Genomic DNA, 14,907 nt, shown 5'->3' with positions numbered 1-14,907 from the left:
TCTTCCGAGGCGACGAATCTGCTGTATTGTACGTCATCTTCCATCGAAATAGAGCACTTTAATACTAATGACTATTTTATTGCGCAGCTACCCTCGGGGGTTGTTAATAATGATAGCTTTGGTCCTTTCAGGGTTGATTTTGGTCGGATTGCAAATCCTAATCTTTTGGATGGCCAACAGGCGTCTGAGAATAACAGTTGCCGGTGAAATAGGATTGCTGGACGTTTTGTAGAGGAAAAAAGACCCATCTGTATGTAAACGGAATGAATGGTTTTCTGGCGAGCTAAAGATTTTTTGGCTTCCATAACATTATTTATGTTTCGTCGAGCCCCCAAAGTATCGAACAGCTTCTTGATTGACCTTATTTAGGATTATACAGGAGGATCGAAGATTGACTTTGTACGTTGTACTACTTGATTTAGGAAGTGCGGCACCTTGACATTTCTGAAGCTAAGGAATGAAAGAATACATAATCTTCTCGTGCCAGTCCTTCGTTGCCCCTTGCTTGAAAGGGTGGTGTTATGGCAAGACAACTCTCATGGACCTTCGATTTCCACAGATATCGGTTTTTCTCCACTAACATTCGTTGGTTCTCACAACTTTTTCTTTCTCTGCTAACCTGCCTTATACCGATAGCATCTTGTCATTTTGTTCAGCTCGCATATTCTCACTGTGGGGGCGAAATTCTCCGCTTAAGATAGCAATAGTATGACAATACAGGCGTCAGACGTCAGATAATATGTTTTCACACGAAACTACTATACGCATGCTACCTCGTACCATTCCTTCTATACCCAGGCATTCATTACGACTCTTCCGCACTGTCCTTGCCCGTGATCTGAGGTTATCTGAATACTAATTTGTACAGAGAATTCGATCAAGGCCACCTTTCAAGCGAGACAGTCCATTTCTCGCGAAACTCCTTCGCTTTCTCATCTTTCAATCCCCAGGCACATATGACTTTCTCTTCCAATTTCAAACCCCATTCTGTTTCGACCTGCAGCGTAACCATGCCGGTGGAGAGATCTCTCTTGAAGCGCAACCACTCATAGCTGCCACTTTCGCCAACTGCACCTCGGAATGAGTGCTTCAAGCTCCGCAATCGCGGCATTCGCTGCGCCGCGAGACCAATGGACTCATAGAGTTGGTTGACTGGGTCGCTCTTGAGGATGCCGCGCCTGGCATACCAATCGAGATCGTATTCCCATCCATAATACGCATCATCATCCAGCTCTCCTTCCCAATCTGCTTCAGGATCGTTGTCGAGTATCCATTTACCTTGTATATCAGGTCAATAATAATGCTTTAGGTTACTACCCCAAAGGGACATACCGTCGGGTGTATACGGCGGGACCTCTAGAACTTCCAGAATCTCCAATTTTGGCCAGGCAAGACACGTCGGGTCGACCTTCTCTTCTATCGTGGGCCAAAACAACGCTTTGCTGACTCTGACGTTTTCGAGGCGTAGTTCTCGGAGTCTCAGACTAAGAGAGCGACAGGAGATAGAGAATTCGTCTAAGCCTCGAGGTGACAGATAGTTAGCGGCATCACGAGCGGGGTTTAATGAGAGTTCGCGGTGGCCTGTAATCGCGAAGGTGAACGTCTCCGCTGATTCCGGAAGAATTAGAAGATGATCGGCAACCTCTGTTCGGCGTAAGTCGTGGTTCACAATATCTATAATAGCAACATGACAGACACAAATTACCGTACCTTGTCGCTGATCAGTCAAACCCCGTAGTGCTTCAGGCTGAAGGGATCCTCCCTCTCCGCCGAAAATTTGCCCAACATGGGGTAAGCGACCAAGAATGTGGAAAAATGATAACGGTCGAAGAGTGGTATAGTTAATATCGTGCAATATCAGACTTGTGACTTGTGGCAAAGGAGGTAGCTTCTGAATATCCTCTGCAGTCAGGTACACCTGATGTATGGCGTTACCTGTTTTCCACAGCTGGTAGTGATCTAGAGACTCCCATTGTTCTTGCGTGATATTCATAACGTCGTCCCCCACCCGAGCGTAAATTTCATCATAGAACCAAAGCGACAATTCGATATTAGCTTGGCGATCATTCCACGTATGGAGAAGCTCAAATAGATTTCGCAAGGAGGCTTGACATTGCCGATCATGCCGCTCACAAAACATTTTTGCATTGTCCACTCCATCTGCGACCGCCTTATCGTGAAGATGGTCCCGATTAATCTCGGGCTCCCAGAGAAGGCGTCGAATATAACCTACTCTCGCGCGCCGGTCCGGGGTCCCAGATGTAAACGCCTTCAGCCGTGCAAGCCAATCACCAGCGCGATTAATACGCAGCTGTCGCTGCCAGATTATGTGCTCCACAACCGCCTGCCACTGGCGAGAGACGGTTGCGTATGGGGCTAGCTTAGCACGCTCGTCGTTCCTACACACGATGCGTTTTTTCTTCGGGGGTGGGGTGTCTCTTATGATCGTGATGATAATATAAATTACATCTGATGGTACGAAGACCATCTTGTTTCCAGAATGTGCAAGTGATAGGGGCTCTGGGTCATACTAAGCAAGCAATCACAAACCTGGAGCATCTGGTCAGCTTATTGGTAGAACACATTTTTTGATGGAGCTCGGGAACGAATGAAAGTCGTATAATTTGACACAAGCCATGAAGATAGAGAAGCAACTTTGCCTACCGGGGTGAGCTCTTTACAGCATACGCACAGCTATCTATATTATGACAGGCGAGCGAAGACGAGGGCTGCGCCGCATGCGGAAAGAATGAGAAGAAAGAAGCAAAACGTGACTGACGGGAGGCGATCTTGTCACTTGCTATCTAGCCCAGGCCAATCAGAATGTATGAATGCCCTGTGTTTTATTGGCCCTGATTCTGGCAATTTATAACTAGGGGTTTCTAACATGACTAAGGAATTACAAATAAACAGTGGATATTTTCTGGAAATTCACCCGACAAATCTTGCTAGATCGCCAGGTCTACAAAACAATTCTGGATGGTTACATGTAATATCACTGTACTATAGCGATGACGGTACTGCTGAAACTTCGAGGCGGTGAGTGAAACTGTAAAGCAACATTTACAGTGACACAGCAAATGTTTTAACACCCTTGGACAGACCGCTTTTGAGACCGCCTATTGTAAACCGAAGAGCAAGTTTATGATATCTTTTCAAACTTCTTGTTTCAGTAGGTGCTTTTCATAGAAGATATAATTCAATTCAATATACAAAGGTCAAGTGTTTCATTAAGAAACAAGTCAAAGGGTGTTGAAAAATACGAAATTTTGACCGGCAGAATCTAACAATTCAGAGGGGTGTTAAAACATTTGCTGCGTCACTGTACGATTGTCGCCAGGATTCCTACGTGAAGTATAGCAGTTCTGTGTACTTGATTCTACAGCTTCTCCGTTAGCTTGGACATTTGCAATGGTAATAAGACATTTGTATGTGTTCTATAAATGCAAGGGGTATAAGATAGTCCCATAAATATACAAAGAAAAGAAATGCGCACAAAAAAGCCACTCAGTACTCCAGGCCCAAAATGAAATCGTATCGTGCAAACATGCATTACGACCAATGCGAATCTAACATGCAGCCCCATTGGTGGAATGGAAAAAATTACCAAGAAACTTTGAACACAAGGATTGTTCACTTATGCGTTCTCAGTGTGAGAGGCACGGTTTGACTTGCGACCGTAAGGATTCTCCTCCGCAATCCAATCCTGGTGGCGCTCCGGGATTTCGAAGCCGCTGCTCTTCCATGGAACAACCTTGTTGACATACATCCAATCCAGCTCCTCCAGAGTGCGACCCTTGCCTTCAATGACGAAGAAGTAGACAATGCCAACACCGACAAACAGGCAGCCAGCGAAGACGTAACCGTAAGCAAAGTCAATATCGTTGGTGATGAAAGTGGTGAAGAAACTGATAAGGAAGTTCCACAACCAGTTGGTTGCGGTTGCAAGAGCCATACCCTTGGCGCGGTACTTGGATGGGAAAAGCTCGGCGACGATAGCCCAGACCATGGGACCCCAGGTCATAGCATACGCGGCAATGAACAAACACGCCACCACAATCATGCCCTTGCCAGCTTTGGGAGTGTTTGTGGGCTCGTTGACATCCAGAACGAAGTGTCCGATGGATGAGAAGATCATGAACATAACAAACATCCAGAGGGCTCCGAAGATGAGCGACTTGCGACGGCCGAAGTTCTCCACGACATACAAACCACCAAATGTAGTGCCAAAGTTTACAGCACCGAGGATACACTGGGTGATAAAGCTATCCGAGATGCCAGCACCTTCGAAGATGGTAGTACCCTATTGCAGAAAAGGTTCAATTAGCTGATAATCATTTTGGAAGGAAAGCGACGAAAGACGCATGGTTCATGAAAACTTACATAGTAGAAAAAGTAGTTAGCACCGGAGAGCTGCTGAAGCGACTGCAAGACCATGCCCAGAACGATTCGATAGAACATGCGAGGCGCAGTGAGGAATTCGTGCCACTTCTGGTCGTCGGACTCGGCTTCAAATTGCTCACGGATCTCATCCATCTCTTCCAAAATGCGGACGTGGTTCTCTGGAATACCATAGAGCTTGGCCAAGGTACGCTGGGCACTCTCGGCCTTTCCGTGACGGAACTCATAGCGAGGGCTTTCGGGGAAGAACGCCATACCACCACCAAGGACCAGAGCGAAGAGGAAGGTTAGACCAAGAGTGATGCGCCATTGGCCAGTGCCGTCCATGTGGTGAGTACCTAGGTTGATACAGTAGGCCAGGAAGATACCGAGGGTGACAAACAGCTGGTAGCAACTGATCATAGCACCACGGATGTGACGAGGGGCACTTTCACCCTGGTACATGGGCACAAGCAGCGAGCAGCCACCGACACCGAGACCGGTGACCCAACGGCCAATGACCATTTGATACCAGTGTCCGGAGGGAGAAGAAATTTGAACAATCAAACCAACATTGAGGATCATGCACCAAAGGGTGATGGACCACTTGCGGCCCAGATAATCCGCGACAGGAGCTCCAACCAAGGCACCGATCAAAGTACCGATGGAGAGCAAACCAACAATGAGACCAGATCGCACGGTACTGAACTGATAAGAACCGTCTGAATTGAGCTCACCGTACCGCTCCAGGTAGTTGCTCATCTCTTGGAATCCGGAAATTTGACCAGTATCATATCCGAAGAGCAGACCACCCATGGAAACAAAGAGGGCCATCACCAAGGACCGCAAGGTGATCCGAGGAATTGGGGTATCAACACCAGCAGGTCGCATGGGCTTCTGCTCGGGGGTGCTTTCGTAGGAGGGCTGGAGAACGCCGGGCTGCTGGGCTGGGGTAATGGACTCCCCATGTTGGGCAGAGGTTTCGAAACCCATAATGGAGGTTGTAAATTGGTTCTGGCTACTTGTCCTAAGGTCTCAAGCTATGTGTAGAAGTAGAAGAAGAACTTGAGGACCAGCTCAGAAGAAATAATATAAGAATGAAGTGAAAGAGGGAAACAAGCCCATGGGGAACAAAAAAAAAACACTGGGGAACATGGGGGAGTAGAGGCCTTTTTGTAATTCGAGGCCAGATGAGAAAAAAAAATCTTGCTACGAAAAAGAGAAAAGTAAAAAATAAAAACCTATATTCATTGGAGACAAAGTGGGGAGAAGATTGTGGAGAGACGAGTCGTGCGAGATGACGATGTTCGCATCCTGTGCGTACAAAGAAAGACAACCAACAAGAAGCCGGACGAAGCCGACTCTCGCACGGCCCGATACAACTCCACCAGCAGCAACCATACACGGCATGTTCCAAGTGGACATCGGCTGTGGTTCGCCAATCTAGCGGATAGCCGAATGTCCGGACAGGACAGGGTCGGGCGAATAGTGGCGAATTGAACCGGCCATGTCAGAGGTCTACATGGCTAATCTTCGGGATTGAAAGATGTAAACATTTTCTCGGCTCCGAGACGTAGATCTAACTATGGGTTGTATTTCATGAGTCCGTTCCGTTTCGTGGCCTCTCAACGTAACAAACTGTACTGAGGGACAACTCGGATAAATCTTTCTAGAAGTCTGGAGAAAATGCCCAGGTGTAGTGGGCCATGTGTCAGCGAAATCCCGAGCATTCCGACCCCAGGCATCTTCTCCGGTTTCTCTCCGGACTCAAATCAGGTCATACCCGATCGGTGTCCCGGTGAAAACATCCCCAGCAATGATATCTCTAAACCAGGAAGGAGGTATTTTTTTCGAGGGGAAATGCGGAGTCTGGGGGTGAAACCCTTCATGCATGTATAATGTTGAACTTTTAGATATGATCTCTACAATTGGAAGACACTTTACACTACTGTATGATGACCCGCTAAATGAATAAAATCTCCCAACTACTGATACCCAAACCCGAAGATAATCCCGCAAAATATCGGCATCCTACTTGGTATAAATTTGATTCCGATGCCGAGTTCTTCGTCAGTGGCGCGCCACACCCGTCTCCTACGTCATTTGAGGATTTTTTTTTCACTTCGTGTTAATTTTATTCAAAACATCCATTTGTAGGATTCTAATATTGCCAAACTTATGTTCTATTAATTTCCATGCTTTTCCAGGCTTTCACCGGATTTTTGTGCACTACATAACGTATAGCTATGTAGGGAGAAGTCCTAAGGGTTCGTAATACCCCTGAATGTCTTAATGTAACCCCCCAGACTTGGGATAGACCTACAAGACCCAATATCCCTTAGGTAATTAATTGACCGGGTAATTAGCAGAGTTTTGAGTGGATTTTCCCCTGCAACGTGTGATAAAAACGTGTTTACTCCATAGTTTTTGCAGCGTCTGTCCCGCTCTATCAATTACTAGTCGCATTAGCCAAAAGTGAAAAAATTCAACCATTTAACGAACTCAAACCTTGGAACCTCAGAGAATATACTCACCAATCAAGTATCAAGCATCTGAAACTCCAAACTTCCAATACTTTTTGTCTTTGGTCTGTTACTTCGTCATCCCTTCTCGCTACGCCTCAGAGAGACGGAATAGCACTATTCCGCCCCCATGCCGGTTGATCCGCCTTGACTTAATCCGGTATCCCTTGTGGTGAGATGTTCCCCGTGCCAAGTCGGGGCGAATCTCGGCTAGGAAACCCGCTCCGCTGATTGACGGAGCCATTGAAAGGGAACAGGCGGAGACCAAACAAAGTTACGCATCTTGTCGTTAAACCCATGACCACGTAGGAAATGGTACGCTCAATCTAGACCAATCGATCGACTTTGTCCTCGGGAGGTCCGCAACGTGCAATAATGACTGAGGAATCCCTTCCATGGACTGAACCATTCATCGGTTGATTGTGGCCGGTAAAACTTGTGCCTTGTTCTCGAAGCGACGTGCTTCTAGTTCACTATCATTATCTAGTTCGCGTCTATGACTGAAATTTCCGCGCAGATGGCATTAGAAATGATTTACTATTGCCGTAAAACCTTCGATGGTAAGTTCGTCGTCCGATTGGGTAGGGCTTGCAATGGTAGTTATACAAAACACCGCAGTAAGATAGACATGAGTTTTGTTTGTGTTTGGGAGAAGCGGTAGAAGTCACAGCGTTTGCTTGTTTGCTTATCCATTGTTCGTCCCACCTCCATAGCTATAGATAGCGAACTTTCTTCCTCGGAGATCTCAAAATATCATATCATTTCTTCATCCACTATCTCACCCACATAGTGAGTTCACATCATAAAGGGTTCATATCAAATAAGGTCGATAGTCTGAGAATCATGAACCGTATAGAAAATGAAACGAAAAAGCGATTTCCATACACAATAACCAATTCAATCGAAATAAGAATGGAAAACGAGGAGGTTCACACATTCCAGGGCTGCGGTGCGGTAAAGAAGCTCTGATCTTCCACCCGCTTATGAGATCGGCCACTTGTGTACGGTATACCTAGATAGTTTACAATCAAAATTTTATTCATTTTAACAAGCAATTTTGGGATTCGGTTTCACCAGCCGATTTCCATATTACTGATACAAATCGATAAAATATCTCTCGTTGCCCATTTATAGCGGCTGCAACGCCTTGACAAATTCAGACAAGCGTCTACGGGTGGCTGCCAAGTGCTCCGCATCTCAAAATCTACTTGGTTTCCCCGCGTTTTACATTTATTCACACTTTTCTTCATTTCTTTCGAGTTCCTGATGCCAATTACACTGGCTGCGCGGATGGATCCCGGCTCTTTCACTTCCGAGTCAATGGGCTACCTCCACTTTATTCCCCATACAGCACGGAGGGCTGGTGAGGGTGAGCCTCACAAGAGCAGAGCAACCTATGGCCTGATTGTTTTGGTTCAACAGAATGATTACAGTTTCCCGATCGAATGCGGAGCGTTCCCGTTCTTGATTTTGCTGTCCTTGATGTTGGTTCCTGTTGTTAGTATATATACCAACATCCCCAAGCACCATGAGCCATAAACAAAGAGTCACGGCAAATCCAGAGCGATGTTGAAAAAGGTAGCACTCCTGGCACTGGTCAATTTGGCCGCTGCTCAAGTCGGCGCTTACGGCCAATGTGGTGGAGTTGGCTATTCCGGCTCTACCACATGCGTGTCAGGCTGGACATGCCAATACCAAAATGACTGGTATAGTCAGTGCTTGACTTGTAAGTTGACATGTGATCCATGAAGTGCTTTCCACCTATTGACAGTATCTGCCCCAGCCTCTGCCGTTGGCACCACATTGACAACAAAATCTTCGACCTCGACAACTAGCGTCAAAACCACCACTTCAACAACAACGGCAAAGGTAACGACCACCACCACGACCGCCAGTGCCAGTGGAACGGGCTTCCCTACTACGAATGGACTCAAGTTTGAGATTGACGGAAAGACGAGCTATTTCGCCGGCTCCAACTCATACTGGATCGGATTCCTTACGAACAATGCCGATGTGGATCTGGTGTTTGATCATTTGGAAGAATCTGGACTCCGGATTCTCCGAGTTTGGGGATTTAATGATGTCAACGCGGTTCCATCCTCCGGAACTGTCTATTATCATCTGCTCAAGGATGGAACAGCTACCATCAATACTGGAGCGGATGGTCTACAGCGCTTGGACTATGTGGTTGCCTCTGCTCAAGCCCGCAACGTCAAGCTCATTATCAACTTTGTCAATAACTGGTCGGATTATGGTGGCATGGCTGCCTATGTCACGGCGTTCGGTGGCAGCCAAACGAGCTGGTACACAAACACTGCCGCCCAGACGGCTTATCAAGCTTACGTCAAGGCTGTCGTCTCCCGATACAAAGATTCGCCGGCTATCTTTGCCTGGGAACTGGCCAATGAGCCACGCTGCAATGGATGCGACACTTCGGTTCTTTACAATTGGATCAAGACAACAAGTGCTTATATCAAGTCCCTGGACTCGAAGCATATGGTCGCCATTGGTGATGGTATTCAATCCTATAGAGCTTACGCCGAATGACTCGCTTACTAACTATGCATTTCTAGAGGGCTTTGGACTGAGCACCGGCTCGGATGGCAGCTATCCATACACCTATGGAGAGGGCCTGAATTTCACAATGAACCTAAGCATTGATACAATCGATTTTGCTACGTTCCACCTTTACCCATCAAGCTGTATGTACACTGTGCTACTCCAATCCTTGACATTGCTAATCCATTCTATACAGGGGGAACTACAAACGATTGGGGCAACGGGTGGATCACCTCCCACGGTGCCGCATGTGCAGCAGCTGGCAAGCCTTGCCTGTTTGAAGAATACGGTGTAACTTCGGATCACTGCACCATTGAAGCCCCATGGCAGAAGACAGCACTGGGTACAAACGGTATTGCGGCTGATCTCTACTGGCAATATGGTGATACACTGAGCTATGGACAATCCCCTGATGATGGAAACACATTCTATTATGGGACCAGCGATTTTACCTGTTTAGTCACAGATCATGTCGCAGCTATCAACTCTTAGGCACTTTAGATAGTGGCTGTAGACTCCTGGAGTTTGCTACTGCCCCCAAAGGAACAAAGATTCGCATATAAGTGATAACATGTCCCGCAAACACCGAAAGTAGATGCTCGGAACGCAAAGATGAATATTTTGTTGGGGTATTATGCTTATATACATGCAAGTGCGCACTATTGGCCTTTGAGGACGCAATGGGCTAGATATGATAACAAGTGGGAATGGTACAATCCGATATTTCAAGAGAAATTCCACGGTCGCAAGTCAAGCTCAATTGGTTGGGACTTTCTTAGGAATTTCGCCGTAGGACATAGGTGAGGGGGATGAAGACTCATCTCGCTCCACGGCATCGGTTGGGGGGCCACGGTAGTTGTGATAGCCCCAGACTCCGTACCAAATTGCGGCGATGGCAATGAATCCAGCAAACACCACAGAGGCATAGTTCATGCTCTCCTTGGTGACGGTCATGAGGGTTGGCATACAGAAAAGAGGAATAGCAAGAATACTCCAGCCGAGAGCAATGACGTTAGCAATCAAGCCGAAAACACCGAAGTTGAAGCTGCCATTCTTGATGTCCTCTCGACCACGGAAGATCAGAGAGACGGCGACTGGACAGGCATAGCTGGTGGTCAAGAAAATGACACCAACACCGGAGAAAGCGTTGTAAGCAGCAGTAGAACCAAAGTAGATCACACCCAGAATGATCTCCACAACCATACCCAAGACCAAGGCATTGAAAGGAATGTCGAGGGTCTTGTGCACAGTGCTCCACCAGCCTGAGCCGGGGATACCGCCATCGCGCGCAAAAGCCCAGGTGCAGCGGGAGGTGGCAGTCACGCAACCAACACCGCAGATAAGTCCCAGTACAAGCAATGGGATCAATAGACAGAATGCACCAGCCGAGTTGCCAATAGCGGCCTTGAAAATGGCGGGGGTTGGCTGACCGGAGGCCAGGTTCACCAGGTAAGTCAGATCGGGAAGGACGAAGCACACGGGGATCAAGAAGAGAAGACCGGCGACAAAGTTGATGACGATAGTTCCCACCATGGCTTTGGGGACCATGACAGCGGGTTCTTGAACCTCCTCACAAAGGCTGGATTCGGTTAGCTGAATCGTCGAGTGGAAATGGATAAATTGATACTCACGAAACAATCATGCCAGTCGCCGAAGTTGCGTAAGCAGCCTGTAAGAGACCGATAAAGAACGACCATCCTGCAGGCCATCCTGCCTGAGGCTCAAAGTGACCAAATACCCAGGCAGCGTCGTGGCGACCTTGTTTCGCAATCGCCAACAGACAGACAATGATGGCAAGCAGACCAGCCATTGTCCAGAAAATAGCAAAGGTCTAAAATCGAAGTCGTCAGTAATTATTACTATTACCCCATGGGGTGAATAAGCACGTGAGAGAGAATACATACCTCCAACCATGGCAGCCATTTATTTCCGAACGCCGAAATGGCGTGGGTCAGCAGGGTGATCGCCAAGAAAATCAGGAAGGTCTGATATGTGGAGAAGTCATCGGTGATGCCCACACCGGGAGATTTCTCGAAGACATCCAAACAAGCCACAAAGAGGAGTGCGGTTCCAAAATTAACGGCGAGGGTAATCGTGATGTTTCCCGCCACATAGGACCAGCCGCAGATCCAAGATGCGACACGACGACACCACAGTGGGGAGAGGACGAAGGTTTGGTAATAGACACCACCAGCTGTAGGATAGACCGAAGTGATTTCCGCCAAGGAGATAGCCACACAGAGAATCAGGAATGAGATGATCACCCAACCCCAGATGACATTGGCAGGCCCACCAGCAGCAAGTGGGTAGTACAAAGTAGTTGACAAGCCATAGGGAACAGAGGAGAGAATAAAGCACATGAAAGTGACCTGCCAGAGGGATCGATTGCGGGCCAATTCCGGTTTGTAACCCATGTCCTCCAGGGTTCGATCAGCATTAGTGTTGGTCACGCCTTGTTCGACCGAGACCCCAGAGGGGCGACGGACAGCATTGTCAACGGCCATCGCGCAGAAGTGAGGAATTAGTTTGTAATGTGTTTGATCTGCATGCGGTGCAGATTGTGTGTTATATAGTAACCAAAGTTAGTTAGAGAATAGAAAAGAGAGAAGTTTCAAGGAAAGAAAGATAGATCGAGATAGAAATACAAAACAAAAGAAAAAGAGAAGAAAAAAAAAAAAAAAGAAAATGCAGTGGATACAAACTGACGGCCAAAAGATGACCAGCAGATAATATGCACGCGAGAAAATCCACTTTATGCACTGCCCATTCCAGAAGCAGAGAGTGATATAGGGTTGGACCAGTTAACGTCCGTTGAGGGGCCGAAAGTGAACTCGGAAGGGCCAATCATACTGCATTTCTGATCTGGTACCACCTTAAGTGCCACACTAGTGAGCCTTGTTTCGAAGTCTTCGAGAAGCCACACGATTGGTGGGGGCGAATTAGGATTAATGTGGTTTCATCCGGAGGGGACCGGGGGTTTCTTGTCCTTGTTGAGAGCTCTCTCCGGGTTATTATCAGTAACTCAGTTGATATGCCTAGAAGAGGTAGTTAAATCCCTAAGATTACTATCGATGCAGAGTATTATTTTACATACCTAGATAGGTATTGTATTGTACATGTGCTCTTGATAAGGCTGCAACCAAACTACGATAAGAGTGGGTGGTGATGTCGGAGGCGTTGGGAGGCGTCTCTCCGGGGCCAAACACCTATTGGAAAAGGTCACCGAGCAAATAATGGCCAGGAAAACTGGTAACTAGTTCGTTCTTTAGGAAATGAACAAATTAGGTACAAAAAAGACTAAAAGTATCTAGCATTGCCTAGACGAAGAAGGAAAAAAAAGGAGAAAAATTTCACACGGTAAGTTGGCCATCCCGCAAGTATAGATCCTAATTTTCAAGGGGAGAACGCCCTTGTTCCGATTATTACCTAGGTGATGTACTCGTGGATCTCTCGGTGTCTATACGAAGAACTTTAAGAAAATAGATTGATACGAAATCATACGAAATCATACCAAATCTATGGCAACTTTGAGCGATTGATGCTGAGAGGCTGCCTAGAATGTAACGTAATCTGTAGTTGCCTCGGCACAAGGGAAGTCTAGCCAATTCTTCTTGAACATAAGAATAGACGATGTGTCACTAGAGAGCCAATATCCAACATGCCTGATTCAACTAATCTTCGGAGACGAGATGTCGTGGCGTTGGACTAGTGACAAATGGATGCCTGAGGTGTCAGTGTTTCTCGACCCCCAAGGGCTTTTCGACTTGTTGGGATGTCAACTTCATCAACTCTCAACTCCCAACTCACAGCTGTTTCGCTCCCACGACTCCAAATGCAGGTCGACCTTGCTTGATGCCATGCACACCCACGTTCGCAATCCAATCTTCTATGCCCACTAACTTTTGACACAAAGCGAACGTCGCCGGAATACCCACCGCTTCGATGACCCAGTCGAACTCTTGATCCTCTGTCAGGCCCATGAGTTGTTTCTCAGCACTTTTAAAGATCCCAAATTAACTGTGACATGTGCCGCAAGTTTACGCGCCGTCATCAAACGCGTCCCATCGGGGTCAGCCATTACAATGAAGGCAGGGGTGTACAACGTCCGAACGCGCCGTGAGGGCCGCCATGCCAACAGGGCCCGCTCCCGCAATCGCCACTGATCCACCTGGCTGAAAATTCGCGCTGAAAATTTGCGCCCAAGACACTACATTTGAGGCAAGTGGGGTATACCTCCGACAAAGCGACCGCAGCGCGTGAGTCAACCCAGTCAGTCAGCGGATGCAGGGAAAGGGTGACGTGAGGACCACCAACGTGCTCGGCCTAGGTTCCTTCGATACAGCCTCACAGCGTCCGCCGCCCGTTCTATAGTGTGAAGGGATAGCTTGGAGGCCATACAAGAGATAAAAACACGGTCGGCGACTAAATTATGGATCACTGAGCTTGGGGTCTCAATGACCTCGACGCTCTCGTGGCCCAGCACCAACTTGGGCTGTGCGTTTGGGATATCGCCTTTGGGGATATGTAGAATGGTACCACAGATAGAAGCATGCAATAGACTGACAACGGCATCGGTGGGGGGTTGTACGGTCGGCATTGGGCGGTCCAAGACCTTCACGGTCCCAGGTTCTGTAGACAAGAGTATTCTTATTCATGAGAGAAATGGGGAACGAATCAAACGTGTAACTTGCAAAATACATATATATGTTGAGCTCTACTCTGTAGCAATATTGTTCAGTGCACGGAGACAGCGGCAAAGCACCCACCTTCGGACCGTCTGTGGGGGTGGAGATTTGGTATGAGCTTTTCCAAAATTGGCAAATTGTGGAGGTGGAGGTGGATTGGATATTTATATTTTATATCACATATATATCTGCTTGAAGTCCAAGATTTGCACACTCATTTAAATATAGGTAAAGGGTGGTGTATAGAAGAGTATCGAGGAACAATGGAGATATCTCCCGAGGTCGAACTATAAGCTACCTCCATTGAGACGAAGCATTACCTTGGTAACTACTTAGATATGAGCTGAATTTTTTCTGACCTTACAATATTGTCCTTACCAACCTAGGAATCTCTGTTCATGGTGGACTGATCAAAGTAAGGTACATCAAATGGCCGACTTTGCACCATGGATAGCACTTCCAAGGTCGACCTTCATTACAGCTCGTATGTCAACCGTTGTCATCTACGTCTAATTACATTATCTCAGTTACCATCGTCCTAGCTATCATGGCTATCATGGCTATCAGGAAACAAGAAGTCAGGGGTTTACAAACCCACAATCCAGACACTGTTTGCAGTATGTCACAGCGAGCCTCAAATTATAAAGAGTTAAACCACTCGTCAATCAAGAGCTCTTGAGCCGAATGTCTATCTCTAGCATCAAGCTTCATTCTCTTAAGGATACTTTCTATCTTCTTTTGAGATTTGCTTTGTCGAGACA

General features: G+C 47.1%; 5 protein-coding genes across 5 annotated transcripts; 1 reads left to right on the top strand and 4 right to left on the bottom strand.

Moving 5' to 3' along the window:
* Positions 1-877: 877 nt before the first annotated feature.
* On the bottom strand, positions 878-2,488 carry N7529_002024 (uncharacterized protein; the record flags this gene model as incomplete). Its single annotated transcript, XM_057237555.1, has 3 exons — positions 878-1,278; positions 1,333-1,644; positions 1,711-2,488. 3 exons carry the CDS (start codon positions 2,486-2,488, stop codon positions 878-880), a joined length of 1,491 nt encoding a protein of 496 aa, XP_057102242.1.
* Positions 2,489-3,637: 1,149 nt separating this feature from the next.
* Positions 3,638-5,373, bottom strand: N7529_002023 (sugar porter family MFS transporter; the record flags this gene model as incomplete). The annotated part of the gene is made up of 2 exons (XM_057237554.1): positions 3,638-4,303; positions 4,384-5,373. 2 exons carry the CDS (start codon positions 5,371-5,373, stop codon positions 3,638-3,640), a joined length of 1,656 nt encoding a protein of 551 aa, XP_057102241.1.
* A 3,095-nt stretch (positions 5,374-8,468) lies between these two features.
* N7529_002022 (uncharacterized protein) lies at positions 8,469-9,953 on the top strand (the record flags this gene model as incomplete). Its single annotated transcript, XM_057237553.1, has 4 exons — positions 8,469-8,628; positions 8,686-9,417; positions 9,476-9,604; positions 9,658-9,953. 4 exons carry the CDS (start codon positions 8,469-8,471, stop codon positions 9,951-9,953), a joined length of 1,317 nt encoding a protein of 438 aa, XP_057102240.1.
* A 264-nt stretch (positions 9,954-10,217) lies between these two features.
* Positions 10,218-11,965, bottom strand: N7529_002021 (putative amino acid permease; the record flags this gene model as incomplete). The annotated part of the gene is made up of 3 exons (XM_057237552.1): positions 10,218-11,040; positions 11,093-11,292; positions 11,366-11,965. The coding sequence occupies 3 exons, from the start codon at positions 11,963-11,965 to the stop codon at positions 10,218-10,220; spliced, it is 1,623 nt and encodes a 540-aa protein (XP_057102239.1).
* A 1,766-nt stretch (positions 11,966-13,731) lies between these two features.
* Positions 13,732-14,058, bottom strand: N7529_002020 (uncharacterized protein; the record flags this gene model as incomplete). Its single annotated transcript, XM_057237551.1, has 1 exon — positions 13,732-14,058. One exon carries the CDS (start codon positions 14,056-14,058, stop codon positions 13,732-13,734), a length of 327 nt encoding a protein of 108 aa, XP_057102238.1.
* Positions 14,059-14,907: the final 849 nt, after the last annotated feature.

The sequence above is a fragment of the Penicillium soppii genome (assembly GCF_028829465.1).
Source record: "Penicillium soppii strain IBT 18220 chromosome Unknown utg000002l, whole genome shotgun sequence".
NCBI lineage: Eukaryota > Fungi > Ascomycota > Eurotiomycetes > Eurotiales > Aspergillaceae > Penicillium > Penicillium soppii.
The sequence above is the reverse complement of the archived record's forward strand: the minus strand, read 5'-3'. Positions and strand labels throughout refer to the sequence as shown.